This window comes from Aptenodytes patagonicus, chromosome 2 (assembly GCF_965638725.1).
Source record: "Aptenodytes patagonicus chromosome 2, bAptPat1.pri.cur, whole genome shotgun sequence".
Classification (NCBI taxonomy): Eukaryota; Metazoa; Chordata; class Aves; order Sphenisciformes; family Spheniscidae; genus Aptenodytes; species Aptenodytes patagonicus.
In genome coordinates this window covers 166,080,676-166,096,076 of record NC_134950.1, presented here as the reverse complement: position 1 = coordinate 166,096,076, position 15,401 = coordinate 166,080,676, and the positions used below count along the sequence as shown (strand labels likewise).

The window sequence follows — 15,401 nt, the reverse complement described above, 5'->3', positions numbered from 1 at the left end:
CGAATGCGACGCACGGATCTGCGATCACAGCTTAGAGATAACACCGGAGAAAAGTTACTTAAAAAGGCTCCCGAGAATCTCCTGGTCTTTCTTTGGAGGAAACATGAGCCAGTATGTACGGCTTTCAAGCATAAATAGCTATTGAAGTGACAGGGAATGTAAGAGTTTCACTTGGAAGCAAAGGCAGAGGATGGAGAAAGCAGCTTTTTTTTCCTCTTCTGTCTTTATGCATCGCACTTGAACCACAGAAATTCTGTGGATGGATCCTTTGGAAAAATGACGTCTCAGAGGCAAGAGCAGCAACTACCAAGGAGTTTTACTAAAATGGATGCTTTTATACCGGAATGAAAGTACTCGTGCAGGAAATATAACTGGCACATTAACTATATTAATATAATAATGCTTCAAATTATTACTACTACTTTGAAAACTTTCAGAACTTTTCCATTAATGAGTTAATGGCAGAATCGGAAGAATTCATCCCAAGTAAACCAAAGTGGAACAGATAGGAAATTTCAGGGGAGTGGAAATGTCGCCACTTCTTAATAATGACCGCAACACAAGGCTCCCTGTGTCTTGAAAAACAGCAACACTGGACCATTGATTTGCTTCTTCAAAGTCTGCAAATTGTCTCAGCTGGTGGAAATACTTTTCTTGAGCGTAATACATAATATATGCCTACAGGGACGAACAGAACAGAAACACTTGCTCTTTTGAAATGCGCAAATTAGGTATTGCTAAAAAATAATAATCTCTTTCTGGACTATAGTAACAGGAGCATAATTTTTAAAAGGCTGTTAGAATGAGAACAGCAGTCAACTGTTTTTTACAGAGGTTTGTAGGAATATACGTGAAAAAAATAAGGGATTTGTGAGTGAAAGTCTGTTTCTGCCAAAAAAGAGGCTCCGAGACCCAAACCGCCGTTCAGCTGCAGGCCGGCTGCCGGAGGGGCTGCCCCGGCTCGGCAGGGCGCATCCCGAGCCTCATTCCAAAGGGCATGCCCCCCCTCGGGGCATTTCGAGCGCCAGGGTAGGCCGAGGGGAGAGCGAGGGACCGCCCGGCCGCCCGCCCGGCCGCCTTCCCTCCCCGGGAGCGGCGCCTGGGTCTCCGCCTCCCTCCGAGGCGCCGGGGCGAGCCGCAGCCCGGCTCAGGGCTGTGACAGATCCTCCGCCGGCCAGCCCAGCCCTGACGAGGCTCAGCGGCCCCCGCGCCCCCCCGCTTCCCCTCAGCGCTGCCCCCGGCGGCCGCTCGGCCGTTTCCCGCCCAGGGGCCGTTGGCAGCCTCCGCGGCTCGCGCCCCGCCCTCCCGCAGCACCGCCTCGCTTCCCCCGCCCCCTCCCCGGTCGCTAAGGGCGTCACCGCGTCGCGCGCCCCGCCAGGCCGGCAGGGAGCGGAGTGGAGCCGGACGCCCGTTCCCCTCCGCCGTGCGCGGGCACTGCGCTCGGCGCTCGCTTGCTCGGGCCTGCGACGCCCTCAGCTGAGGGAGCGGCGCGAGGGACATGCCGGTTGCCGCCGCCGCCTGAGCGTCCCGTCCCGCTCCGTCCCGTCCCGCGGTGGTGGGCATGGGGCTGGGCTCGAGCTCCGAGGCCCCCGACGGCGGCGCCGAGGGCTTCCACGTGCACGGGGTGAGGCGGCCGCCGCGGGGGCGGTTTCGCGGGGGGAGAGGGCGGGAGGGCCGTGAGGGGCGGCGGGCGCTGAGGGGGGTGTGTGTGTGTGGGGGGGGCGGGTCTGGCGGGGCGCGGGGTCCCGCTTCCCCCCTCCGGGCAGCGGTGGCGCAGGCAGGCCGAGCCCGGCACGGGAGAGGGTGCTGGGCTCGGGACGGCGGGCCTGTCGGCCGCGGGCGCCCTGGCCCCCACCTGTTGGCTCCTTCCAGGGAGCTGCCACGGCGGCAGGGGCGGAGCGGCCGCACCGCTCGCGGTAAGCAGCGGGTACCCGCCCGGCGCGGCCTCGCACCCGCCCCGGCGGCCGGCTGCCTTCACCGGGTCGGAGCCCCGACCTGCGATGTCTCGGCTGCCGGACAGCCGGGGGGACCCTTTTGTGCTACTTGAAGTGGTTTAGGGTAGCGTAGTCCTCCCTCCCCGCGCCCCTTCAAATTCCCTTGGCTTGAAGGTTTGACGAATTTCTCCGCGGATCTTTACGGCATCCTGGCCGGGGGTTGATTCCCGCTCCAGGCGGTGTTTTCCTGAGGGGCTGCTCCTCACAGGCGCTGTATGTAGTTGCAGATTTGTTGTAACTTCTCCGTCTGGCAAATTGCCTGCACGCACATTGGTTTAAATGCGTATCTTGGAGGTTAAAGATAGGCAGAAGTATTGCTGGTAACAGTCGTTGTATAAGTTACCCTTTCATTTAGTTGGTGGTCTTCCTCCCTGCAGTAAGAGTGGAAGCATTGTTGCCCCATGCTGCTTTCCACTTCATCAGCAGTTCGTGTTTCTCGATATCACAAGATGTGTTTAGGGTACCAGCGTTGTTCTGTAATCTGCTTTTGTCAGCCTCCTTAACTGAGTTAACTCCATCAGAAGTGACCGTTGGTCATGAAATGCCTCCTCCTTTTATCTCCTTTTATGTTAAGTGCAGGATGCTGCTTGGTTTTCTGTACTGGAGGACCTACAGTATGCAGGAGACAGAGTAATGTGTTTTTTTTTTATCTCCAGGGAATTGATGCAAGTTTTGATACGGTGTCATTTTGAAAACCAAACACTGCAGGATATTTTGCAACTTACATCTTCATGTGGGAATCTGTGTGGCTTTTAGACATCTGAACAACAATGTCATGAGCTCCGTAACAACTTCCATGTACTCCTGCTTGTCTACATTTTCATCCTTGACATTGTGTTACGTGATAGTTTCATTGTAAGGCTTCTTGCACTTTATTTAGAATTAGGATGTAGGGTAAACTCTTTTTAACCTTCCGCTTGGTTCAGTATAAGTTGGCTGTTTGCTTTTGATGCAATTTAGGGTTGTGATGAAAGTTAATACTTCCTACTCCAATTGTGGTTACGGTGGTCAGTCTCGACTGTTTAATAATAAAGCACGTTGGGTTTTTTTTTTGCTTTAAAAGCTTTTGCTTTTAAAGTAACTGCTATTACTTATGTATATTTTATAACTTGCATAGACAGTTACGCCAGCAAAAGCCCCAATACCAATACAACTTTATTTAAAAAAAAAATAAAATACAGCAGTTTGGTAACATAAGACCAAATATAAGATGTAGCAGTTTTAACTTTGCTAGCAATGAACGTCTTAGTCTAGATGATGCGCGGGTAGTACCTTAGCACTTAAATTCTGGGGTGGCTTTCGGGAGCCAAATATATTGCAGGTTAAGGGCTGTACCGCTGAGTTCGCAAAAAGTAAAGTTACAAGCAGCGTGAACCGTTAGCATGTTTGCAATGGTTCCCTTAATATCACATTGCTTTGTTAGTATGCTTTGAAGTGGGTATACTCTCATATGGTCTGCGTATGTCAAGTTCTGTGTAATTTTTGGTGGGTTTCATCTTGGTGTGAATGCATTTTAATAGGTATTCTCTATATTTATTACATCTGTTTTATGATAACTTGGTTATAATGAAATTGAGATGTTGTAACTCTTATTTCTTATTGCCATCACTTACAAAAGATTCATCTTCTTGACCAGTACTTGTGGTTAGCCATGTGTTTGTAGCATACGCTCTTACGTGTTCCTATTCTAATGTGCTGTAAATTGTGGGAACCTAACTGTAAATTGTGTTTATGTAAAAAATGGCTGTGAAGTAACTGGGGACTCTCAGTGTGCTCAGGCTATTAGTAAGCATGGAAGAAAATCCTGAAGCAGCACTTTGAAAACTAAGCCCTTCTCCGAAGTCCTCGTTATTTAATAATGCCATGCTGTGCACTTTGCATCACAATACTTGTGTCCTGTATGGGGTTTGAAACCTGGTTTTTACAGCTTAATTAGGACACCAGTTGTTCATAGTTCTACAAAAATAAATTCACAGTTGTGGACTGCTTCCCGAGGTCTGTCACTTGGTGTCTCGTCTCTGGTTCAACTCTGAAGTAAATATTGAATCAAGTGTAAAGATTAACACTGTCCCTTAGTGTAACTAGAGATCAATGTATAATAAGAATAAAATGTATGTTTTACAGGTTCAAGAAAACTCCCCAGCTCAACAAGGAGGACTGGAACCTTTCTTTGACTTCATCATTGCGATAGGACACACTAGGCTTGTAAGCTGCAAATGATTTTATTTTTTTTCCCCTGCGTGAAATATGGGTATTGTAATGATGAAAGGTAGAAGCCAAAGCTGTCACAGTAAAGAAAGCTTTTTCATATTGGACATTGTATGTGGAATTAACAAGGTAAAGTAAAACTCGGTGGTGTTCAAAGTCTCCTCTCTGGCTGGATCCAAATTTGAGGAAAGTCTTATTTATGCCTTTAGTCGCCTTAACTTCTTAACAGATTAACACAATGTTTATTATATTACTCATTCACGCATATTTTCTGCCACACGGTGAATGTTGAACTGGTGAGTCGATGGTAAGAGCTCCACAGTTGTTTAAACAAACTTGTTTCAACATTTGATAAAACGTGAAAAAGAATCATGGCCTGTCTGTTTATACTTAAGACTGGGAACACAGTTCCTGTATGGTGAGTTATGAAAGAAGAGTTTTGGTTTGGTGGTGTTTTGGTTTAAAAGGCTCACAGCTTTGGCTGTGAGCTTTGGCTCCTTCATCCTAGCTACATACAAGCTGAATTTAAGTTTATCTTGCTTTCATTAGCGGAGGTGTCTTTCTGGAAATGATTGTTAGAATGGTAAATTTCGGTGGAAGATCCATCTTTTAACATGACAGAAATAATGATAGTTCTCTAAGCTGCTCCCAAATAGTCTGTCCTTTCATAGTCAATTTGCAATGACTTTGAAGGGTTGTCGAGTAAGGACTGGGATCAGAGGCATGAAGTAAAATGTCACTGCTTATTGTTACGACTACATAGTTGAGATCTAATATTGCTGCTGTTATTTAATAGCAGTTATAAAGAACAGGAAAGTTAAGTGATGAAACTGACTAATAATAAGTACTTATGTAAAGGGATGTGAGCTGACAGTACTGACTTCTTTCTAATAAAGGAAAATGGAACTGCTGGGACTGATCGTGAGACGTGGAGCCTAAACTTTGACAGTTTTGGTTCTTGTATTCAAATTCTGCCACAGGCATGATGTCTATGTTACAGGTGCAACTAGAAAGAATGTTAATCGTATTATCTCTCTCTGTGCTCTACAGAATAAAGAAAACAGTATGTTGAAAGATCTGCTGAAGGCAAATGCTGAAAAAGCAGTGAAGCTGGAAGTGTATAATATTAAAACAATGAAAGTAAGAGAGGTGGAGGTGATCCCCAGTAACATGTGGGGAGGACAAGGTCTTCTTGGAGCCAGCGTGAGGTTCTGCAGTTTCCAGGGAGCCCATGAACACGTGTGGCACGTTTTGGTGAGACAGATTTCTTCGGTGGCTCATTAGTGTTCATACAACCTTGTTTTAAAGTGTAATGTTTAGAAGTAACTTGTATGTAGGAGTACAATGCTGAAATCGCACAGAAGAAGGGAACACAGTCTTGAAAGTTTGTCCGAGCCATTTGAATATGGACAAGTGGTGGGTGACTGTTAGTGTTGCCTGTCGCTGTGAAGAAAAATAACTCCATCCCAACCAGACCAAATAGTTTGCGATGGGGGGAAGGCTTTTTTGTCTTATGTTAAAGAATCAATGGTAAAAGCAAAAAATGATTCTGGCTCGATAGGTGTCCCTGTGTTGGCTGAACTTCATCAAAGTAGTATTAATGTTACAAAAAGCACCAAAAAATTATTTTAAAATTAAGAGGGAGAGCTGAAAGAGTAGAACGGAATAGGAAAGACTGTTTTAAACAGTTGTTTTAAATAAAAGCAACTTTTCAACATCTTCAGAGTATCTCATTTTGAATTGGCAGTATCTTGGTCGGTCTTGTTCAGCGTGTTTTACAAGATGTTACACCTAGATGTAAACTGTTCAAGGACTTCTGTGGTGTCCCATAAATAAAATGTTCTTTCCTTCTGTTGCTTTTGGAGTTAGATTTCCTTTTTGATCTTGGGGTAGTTTATCCTGCTGCGAGTGCAGATGACACATGTCACTCTTTCACAGGATGTTGAACCTGCATCTCCTGCAGCTCTAGCTGGTCTCCAGCCGTACACTGACTACATTGTTGGATCTGATCAGATTCTTCAGGAGGTAGGGCGCATGTTCCTTCAAGTAGCGATTGTCTTCGTGCCTGACAAGTGTATGTTGTAGGGTTTGGGTTTTTTATAAATCTAATTGCGTGTACATCAAATGTATGGGGATAGTTTTTTGGGGATTTGGGGAGGTTGATGTTTATGACAGATGCTTTATGGTTGAGGTAAACGTTACCTTTTTTTAATCTGACAACAAAAAAAGTTGCCCCTAAAGATGAAACTACATTAGTGAGTTTTAGTCTGTCTTTGGGTTTTTAATATCTCATGTTGAAGTAAATAACTGCGTAAAATGGTAACTCGCTTCCAGCTCCCTGTCTTACACATTTGAGTTTAATAACTACTACTTTTTTTTTTCGTAGTCAGAGGATTTCTTTTCATTGATTGAATCCCATGAGGGGAAGCCGCTGAAGCTGATGGTTTATAACACTGAAGCAGATTCCATTCGAGAGGTAGTTGTGACTCCCAATGGAGCTTGGGGTGGAGAAGGAAGGTACTGATCTCCGGCCAGTCACTGGCTAATGACAGGTTATATACTCACTGTAAATGAGCTCCTGTTAAGAGTAGTAGTATTATTATTGATTACAGCTTGTTGTTTTCAAGTTAAGCCTTGTTTTCTTACACTTATCTCACAAAACCGTTCATCTTTCCATAAAAAAACCCGAAAACAGCTTAGAACTAGGAATTAGGCATGTTCTGGATCTAATCCTGTTTGAGTTGAAACCAATGGCAAAACCTGTGTTGACTTCCCCGGTAGCAGGTTCACTAGCTACGTTCTCACAGTCGAACACTCAGTTAAAGCAAGAACAAAATCTAAACCAGGTCAGATCATGTGTTTTGTAAAGATATAATCAACTGAAAGCTAAGCTATGTATGTCTAAATGTCAATTGCAGAGTGCTCCTTGAGTACTGTAGGTGAAATGATTCTTGCGGGTAGGTGTTTCTTGCTATAGATTAAAGACTCAAACTCTTCTTCTTTTAAAGAGTCAAAATTTAAAACACTTACTAGCTTTGTTAAACACCTTTTTTCCAAGTCTTGTTTTACTTTTCTCGTACAGTTTAGGATGTGGTATTGGATATGGCTATTTGCACAGAATTCCAACACAGTCGATAGTATTGAAGAAAAAGCCGGAAAGCAAACCACCTTCACACTTACCAGAAGCTGGAACTCCTGTACCATCTACTAACGGTTACACAGAGGTATGTAAAAAATCGGTTACATTCTCTGGAGTTTCAAAATTTTCTACGTGTTGGAACATTCATAATACGGTATATTTGAGTACAGCATACAATTTTCCTTGAACAAAATGGAGTTAGGTGAAGGGAAAGTGAGAGCTGATGATGCTGAGCAGATGACAGGAAGGGTAGCACAAGCGAGCAACTCTGTTTGCTGAGCCGTACCCTTTATTTTCTCAAACTTACAGCTGGTATTCTTCCATATCCCTCATTGTATTTGGGTGCAATTACATATTACAATTACTCTTTCACCAGTGTTGGCTGATACAAATTTTTGCCAGATATTTTCTTCCTGTTTTGAAGACTTACATACTACAGCTGCGTCACGTCAATGAGAACCACATCAGAAGAATACCCTTCTCACTAGGAAATAAAATACACCTACAAGAATTAAGGATGGACTGTTCTTCTAAGAACGCACTGGCTTTAAAAGGCTACGCTGGAACATGTCCTAATCAGTGGCTTAGCTATCAGTTTCGGCATCATAGGTTCTCTCTGAATTGGTGTACTTGGAGACCGAGGCGGAATGCTTTCATAGCAACGTCTTCTTCAGGTGAAGCTTTCAATATATAAAAAAAGATGCTTTTCCTTCTTACTGTGTTATTCCAGACTCCGTTATTGGCAGCTGCTTCTCAGAGTGACACCTCTGAAATAGGTATGAACTTGGATCATTCCACAGATCAAGAAATGAGTGGTTATTCACCAGAAAGCTCACTCTCTCCTCCTCCTCCTCTCCAGAGAGTTATGGATCCAGGTATATCTTCTTAACATGCTTTTTTCAGCAATTCTTTAGAGGACATCTAAGTAAACTAATAAGGTCTTAAACAAGTTTGAGACTTAAATACAGAACTATGAGCATTGGTGGTTGTTTCCCCTAAGGTTTTTGACTTCGCTGGATTTCAGAACTGTAGAGTTTGGGTACTGTGAGCCTGACTGAGGTTAACATTCTGCAGAAGTCTTTCCGCTAATGTCAGCTAACTTCTAGGTTAAATTTATTTGCATTTAGCGGGGAGGGGACTTCACTGACTTCAGTCTGGATGTAACATGTCTTTTTGATTCTAGAATTTTGTGTTACATCTAAAACAATGCTGTAATATTTGCTTTCCCCTTCAGGATTTCTAGATATGTCTGGTATTTCATTTCCTGAACTCACTGACTTAACAAAAGTGTCCAACATGTCTTCATCTGCCTCCTTCAACGTGCCAGCAGCAGATGCTTTAGTAGGCACTGAAAAGTTAATATCAAACAATGACGCTTCTGCTTATTTTGGTAAGTGTATTCAAGATTTCCTTTAGGCCTCTGACCTAATTTATGGAATGGCACCAACTCGTGTCTGTTTAACAGGATCGTGCTTTTTGGAAATAAGCAATTTTAAGAAAAATCAGAAAGGGGATTGGCTAAAATGAGATGGAAAAAGTAGCAGAAATCAGCAGACAAAAACTAATAGGCTCTTTCATTTAAAGAAAGACGACACACATTCTATAATCTTATAAAAATGTTGATGATCCAAATTAAACTGACCTTAAAAGTGGGTATTTTTAAAATCAGTGTAAATGAATTTTTGTACCACAGGCTTGTCTTCACAGTTATAACGTGAAAACAAAATTGCAGTCACCTTATTAGTGACTTTTCTATTTAAAAAAAAAATACATCTTCACATTACAGATGCCTTTCCCTTTTAAAAGTGGGGTGACTAAGAGTTTTAACACAAAATAAAACATCCGTAGCATAAGAATACAGCAGACCAAATGCTCTGTGGTCTCTTAAAAACCTGCTTGCACAGTCAGATTTTCTGGATTTGGGGAGAACCGAGTAAACACAGCCCACGTACGTGACAGTTGTGAAGCTGGTTATGTGCCTGCACGAGGTATCGCATTCAAGCTGATTTTTCTAGACGTACAGTAACCAGAGGCACTGTCTGTTAGCCTGACGGGTTTTGGTTTTTTTTACAAACTATTTCCATTTGCCAGAAAATGCCACAGCTTTGGACCCTGAAGATGTAACCATGTATTCTGAACGCTCGGTCAAGCAGCCCGAGTTGGACGACCTACTGCCTTCCATTCCATCTTTACCTTCTTTTGCTCTTCCTAATGAAATTTCTTCAAAAACAACACTAGGAACTGATCCCGATAACCAAGAAACAAAGCTGCTCTTAAACAGTATGGAGAGCTCGTTAACCACTACTCCGGGGAAACCAGATGATGAAGCAGTGTGTGAACAGAAAGAAGGAGCTGCACAAGATCAGGAGTGAAATGGATGCTGCTTTTGTTTACAGACTGCCATATGCTGTAATACTACAGCTTGGGATATTTTTCTGATCTTGAAAGAACGACAGTTACTCTATTTTGTTAGTTTAGACAATATTATAAAAGAAATCATATGAAATACATATCCTGTTGTCTTTTCCAATCATTGTTTAATGGATTGATCTGTGTTCAAACTCTGAATGCTGTCCAGAATCACCAAATTAATGGAGAAATTACTGCAGAAACACGTTGGAGACTGGCAAAACATCAAGTTCCTGAATTCACATTTGCCTACAAATGCTCCTGAATGTATTTATGAAGGCACTCTGCCTGAACAGTGACACTTGACGATGGTTTTCTCAGTATGATTGATGGCATTAAAAAAAAACCAAACAACTATTTATGGTTTTGACTTGCTAGAAAGCTTTTCTAATGGTACACCTCAATTTGACAGCTCTCATGACTTTCAAGGCATTTCCCACTTGTTACAGAGTTTCCCTTCTCTATAACAGTTACTCACAAACCTTCTCTACAACTACTTTTGCAGAAAAGGAAGTACGGTAGGGTTTGAAGCTGCAGCATATAGATAGGACAAAGTCGTGTGGGTGGGTCCCGTCATTCACTTTAGCTCTTCAATGGATCATGTGTTTAAAAAAAAAAAGGGTGTGGGGGAAATAGTGGTGGTTATTTGAAACAAACTGAAGTCAAAGATGATTTTTAAGTCAGGCCCATGTGGTTTCAGGGTGACTGATTAACCTTTTCAGTGGAGTTGAATACGTCTTGGTTTCTGTAGTGACAGAGAAATAGCTTTTCTTTAGTTTCTATTTACCCATTTCTATTTTTATACAAATCATGACATGGGGCTGGAACACGTTAGTGTGGCAACATCTATTGCTTTTTGTAGCTTTTTAATTTTGTTTGCACTTGCCTTCAAATAGCTTCTGAATGTAATAGTAAACACGAAAGAAACATGCGGGTGCCTTTATACCCCTCTGGGCAGTGAGTTATCATGGGATTTTAAAGCTGCTGATCAGGAATAACTTGACTATAGCTGGTACAGTTAGTGTGGTGAAAATCTTTCGTAAATTAAGGGAATGGGGTACAAGCTATAAACTAGAGTATACTTATTTAGCACAGTATTGTCCAATTTCCCTTTCTCTGCCCTGTCTCCTGATCTGTTTCTATATTGTCCCCTATGGAGGTCAGTAAGTGAAATGACTGACTAGGCTGAAATCTAGTAACAATGCAGGATGGGGAGTCTGGGTCACACGAATTTGCCCGTGACAGCTCAGCGTCAGCGAAGGGGTGCAGATGAAGCTGCAACACCGAGAGGTCTTCAGATGAGTATACCCTTACAGAAAATGTCCTTTACATTCCTTCATCTCTGTTGGTCTTAAATACTGTTTCACATAAAATACAGTAGCTCTGAACAGGATGGTCAAAATACCTTCTGCTTTAAAGAAGAATGCATTGAGCCTTAACTGCAGGTAGTAGAATTAAGAGATTTGAGATCTAGTCTGCTAAACAGTCTGTTGATAGTGAGCAGATTTTTCTTCCTATATTCCTAAAATAAATTTCTTTTCTTCCCCCAACTGACTGCTACAAGGGCAAACAGCCAAACACTAAAAATAAATGTAATTTAAGCTATTGGTAAGTTTGTTCGGTCTCGGAGCCTGATGACTGAAGCCATCTAGGTGATATATTTGTGTTTTTGTTGTTGTTCATTTAGGACTGCTTCTAAGACTAGAAGCAGTGACTTCTAGTCACTACTAGAACCTAGTCACTACTTGACTACACCTTTATCAAAACTGTTTTTCAGCTGGTAGTAGCTTATTTAAGCGATACCATAAGCACCCTTTAGAAATTTAAGAGCAGGGAATGTCAAAACTCGCACTAAATTTCAAATGTCACAGTAATAAATGGCTTAACACTTATGGCAGTCTGTGTCCAGCTACGTGGCTCTTGGAAGGGGAGGTGGGGAGTTGGTTTGCATTTATGAGGACTTGATTCTTTTTTCATTAACATCCAAATGAACAATGGTCTAACGTATCTGTTTAGAAAACCAAATAGAGAGTGAAACCTCTAGCAGTAGTATGTTGTATTCTCCTAACCTGTAACTTTATCATTTAAATGCTAGATGAGGTGAAGCGTTTAACCTCCTCATCAAATTCCTTTTCTCTTGACAATTTGGAGACTACCCTCTGAGATGCCTGAAGCTACCTCCCTGCTGAAACAGAAAGTACTCTTTTACTTGTGGGTGCAGAGGTGAGAAAGCTGATTAGAATTTCTTAGTTTCAGAATATAACCTAAAAAAAGTGGTAGAAGCCACCGAGAGTGGCTGGATTCAAAGAGGATACAATTCTCCTGGAGCCACAGGCCGCCTGCCTTGCCTTCCTGCTGTTGCTGCAAGCGCAGACAGCGGGAGAGCCATCCCCTCTGACATAGACTACGTGCTGCAGACTAAGCTGGAGCATTTGTGACTATCTCACTGCTGCTGCCACCTTAATTTGAGGAAAAATCAGGAAGGGAATGACCAGGTACTACTGCTGAAAGAAATGTACCTCGTAAGGCCTGTGAGGATAGGCCAGTTCTGAAATAAAAAAGGGGTAATGGTTTATGTTGGTCTGAAACAAGTAGAATGGCTGTGGAAGACAGAGCTATCTTTGAGTGAAATGGCTTGAATCGCCCACTTTTGTATTTGGGATTTGAAACAAAAGTTTAGAAAAAAACCCAACAATCAACCGGGTGCTGTCCCAAACAGCTACTGTTTCCACGTAAGTAGGAGAGCTGTGTATTACCTTGTTTGCATCTGTAAACTGAAGGCATCTGTAAACCCGACGGTGATGTTTCTTCTGCAGACACAAGAGGAATTACCTCAGCAGTATCACAAGGAGGGCAAAACAAAGGGAGGAGGATGTCACCTTAGAGTGCTTTGTACTAATTTTAGAGCTTGGATGCAGTGGCTGTGTAGCTGGACACTGCACAGAGGTTTGGTATGGCCAGACACAACAGGATAAGCTTCCAGACCCGAGATGCTCTCTCATATTAATAGCCAAGCCTGAGGACATGAGTCTGGCAGACATTAAATCCAAAGAGGCTACCGGGAGCTCGAGTATTAACAGCAAGGATTAGGCAAAGCTCATCTCCACTGAGCCGTGCCTCCGCTAACCCTAACGAGCCAGAGCACCCGGGCGCTGGTGGTTAAACACAGGGTGGGTGCTCAGAGAGGCTTTGGGACCTCCACCCACCCAGATACTCACAACTCTGCTTGACAAAGGCTGGAGCAACTTGATCAAGCCCTGCCCCAAGCAAGGCTAACTTTGGCAGGTGGGACTAAGCCCTCCCTTCCGAAGTAAATTACTTGATTCAGGGGAACTTCAGACAGCAATAACCCTGTACTAGGAATGATCCTAACCCCTAAAAATCACGATAAGGAAATAACCATCCTAGAGACAAACACACAAATCTCATTATTAACAGCAATATGCTGAACTAATTCCAGCCGAACTCCAATGTGTGAATGAAAGTATTTAGTGTCTTTAAGGTGAACAACTACTGGCAAGAACTGTTGAAATACCAAATTCAGGCAGCAATGACTTTGTTTTCCCTCTTAAACTTTCACAGCAGGCTTGACAATTTACTGAATCTTCTGCTGTCCCACTCTAGGCCGTGTTCAGAAGCTGCTCATCCAAGCTGCCACACTTGACTGAATTCCTCTTAGCTGCAACTGAGAAATGCTGCGGGAAGATAGACTGCAACGCCGAGTAGAGATCACACCACTCGCATGTCTACTGATGGACTTGAATTATGCATTTCCAGCTGCTTGGGGGTTCAGAATTTTATCTCACCTAGCACTAACTGGGGAAGCGGGAGACTTCAGCTATTCCAGCACCCCTGTGCTGCTGCACCATGAATTTAGCAGAAATGGAAAGCAGCAGAGGCAGCCTCCCAGAGAGAAGCCTTTAATTCAGCATTCCCCTCAGCACCCTTACCCTTCCCCATCTTCCCCCATAACTGGGCAAATATTTTCACCCCCAGGCAATTATGAAAGAACTAGGCGCCACTGCCTCTGGCTGTTAAGTGACAGCAGCTACAGGTTACTCTCGGCATTTGATTTGACTGTGCTAATCTGTTATTTCCTGGGCATTGCCACTACTAATGTCCACACATCCTCCCTCTCTGCTTTTGACTTAAGCAAATACTAATTTGCATTGGTTCTGCTGTAACGGCAATTTCAAAGCAAGTGTTTGGTTTAAGTTACATTTCTAAGCTACAATAAGTAATTTAGCATTCACAGTCCCATGAAAAAGATGGCTAGAACAGTGTCAACAATATCCTCAGACAGAGATGGGGCATATCCCACCCGGTCTCCAATCCGTGCCTCTGGTCTGCATGATGTTTGTACAGCTGCTTACCAGAAAAACCTCCACCACATAGTACAGGAAACTATTTTAGTCAATCATTTTCTTGATATTTAAGTGTGCATGTGCTTTTAACAGTTCTGTTATCCAGCTGGGTAGTAACTCCACCTGGCTCCGTTCGGGAGCCATCTGCACATCTGCAAGTGGGTGCTTAAAGATTGATCCTAAATGTCAAGTTCAAGAAATTCCTAGGGATGAAGTCTGAATCAAATGGGACCTCTGTGAAAGAAAAAGTAATACCTCGGTGTAACGTACTGACCAAAATTTGGAGTCCTGTAACTGGATTCATGCCATTAACAGTCACTCTCTGCCTTCACCTTTGGCAAACGCATTCTCTCCCTTTCCCTGGCGCCTCCACACTAACTCACCTCAGCAAACTGACCTCTGCAACTTCCCTCTCTGCCCTGAGTCAGCAACTCTCAGATCTACGTGTTGAATAGACGCCCACACTTCAGCTTGCATGATCTGAGCCATTGGACAGCTGTTCTCTGAGCAGCTCTCCACACTGCTCTGCTCAAGACTGACCAAGGAGTGCACTGTCAGTCCCCTGGTTGCCCCTCTCCCATGGAATATGAACAATCGAACTAATAAGTCCCAAGTCCCTTATTTTCCTCACTGCTTCTGGCAATGAAGTAGAACTACGTTATTATCTTCTGCCTATGGCTTATTTTGAGCTTTTTTTTTTTGTGTGTGTGTTTCTAAAAATTGATGCTAAATCCTTCAAGTAGTTCTTCTCTTCCTAAAATGATACTTGCACTTCAGCTGCAACTACTGAGCCTTGCTCTCTCTCCTGTTCTCAGTGCTGCCCCACCTGAAGAGGAAAAAAATAAAAAAAATTAAAAAAAATCACCCATCATAGATAAATTAAATGTTTTTCCAGGAGACAGGTTACACTAATAGATTTACAACTCCTTTCCAATACGAACTTGGAAATTAAAGAAACTTCTACAAATCAATGGCCTTTCCTATGACTCTGGCAAAATGGAACTCTATCTCTGTTCATAATGCCCCCGTGAGCTGTGACTCTCACGTTAACTCCTGGATGCTGTGCAGGGGCCTCTCCTGTTCTTGCCTTCAGGACTCTTACAGAGAGCACAACTTCAGAAAAGGTGACAGACATTAAAAAGGAGTAGCAAAAAACTCCTCTCGCTTGACACTCCATCTAAGATGGATGCTGGAAGTCTCTGGGAACACATTCGGTCACTGAATTACCGTGTTCTCTCCAAGAGCAGCCCAGTTGACAGTCCCCACAGCAAAGGCTTTGAGTATTCT

The 15,401-nt window shown here is 43.3% G+C and overlaps 1 protein-coding gene across 3 annotated transcripts; it reads left to right on the top strand.

Moving 5' to 3' along the window:
- The first annotated feature begins 1,502 nt into the window (after positions 1-1,502).
- GORASP1 (golgi reassembly stacking protein 1) lies at positions 1,503-14,013 on the top strand. Of its 3 annotated transcripts, none has more exons than XM_076331985.1 (9): positions 1,503-1,624; positions 4,119-4,199; positions 5,253-5,456; positions 6,141-6,227; positions 6,589-6,719; positions 7,285-7,426; positions 8,072-8,216; positions 8,576-8,731; positions 13,375-14,013. In XM_076331985.1, exons 1-9 carry the CDS (start codon positions 1,562-1,564, stop codon positions 13,416-13,418), a joined length of 1,053 nt encoding a protein of 350 aa, XP_076188100.1. In that variant the 5' UTR covers positions 1,503-1,561; the 3' UTR covers positions 13,419-14,013. The 3 variants fall into 3 exon arrangements, with proteins under 3 accessions (XP_076188100.1, XP_076188099.1, XP_076188098.1); XM_076331984.1 differs by lacking the exon at positions 13,375-14,013 and adding an exon at positions 9,580-11,642; XM_076331983.1 differs by lacking the exon at positions 13,375-14,013 and adding an exon at positions 9,433-11,642.
- The last annotated feature ends 1,388 nt before the right edge of the window (positions 14,014-15,401 follow it).

What these genes read in the sequence shown, in the direction of transcription:
- GORASP1 (XM_076331983.1), top strand. Translation starts at nt 1,562, where the DNA reads ATGGGGCTGGGCTCGAGCTCCGAGGCCCCCGACGGCGGCGCCGAGGGC. An exon ending in GCTTGGGGTGGAGAAGGAAG is followed by an intron (nt 6,720 to 7,284) that starts GTACTGATCTCC and finishes TTTCTCGTACAG; the next exon opens with TTTAGGATGTGGTATTGGAT. An exon ending in TGACGCTTCTGCTTATTTTG is followed by an intron (nt 8,732 to 9,432) that starts GTAAGTGTATTC and finishes TCCATTTGCCAG; the next exon opens with AAAATGCCACAGCTTTGGAC.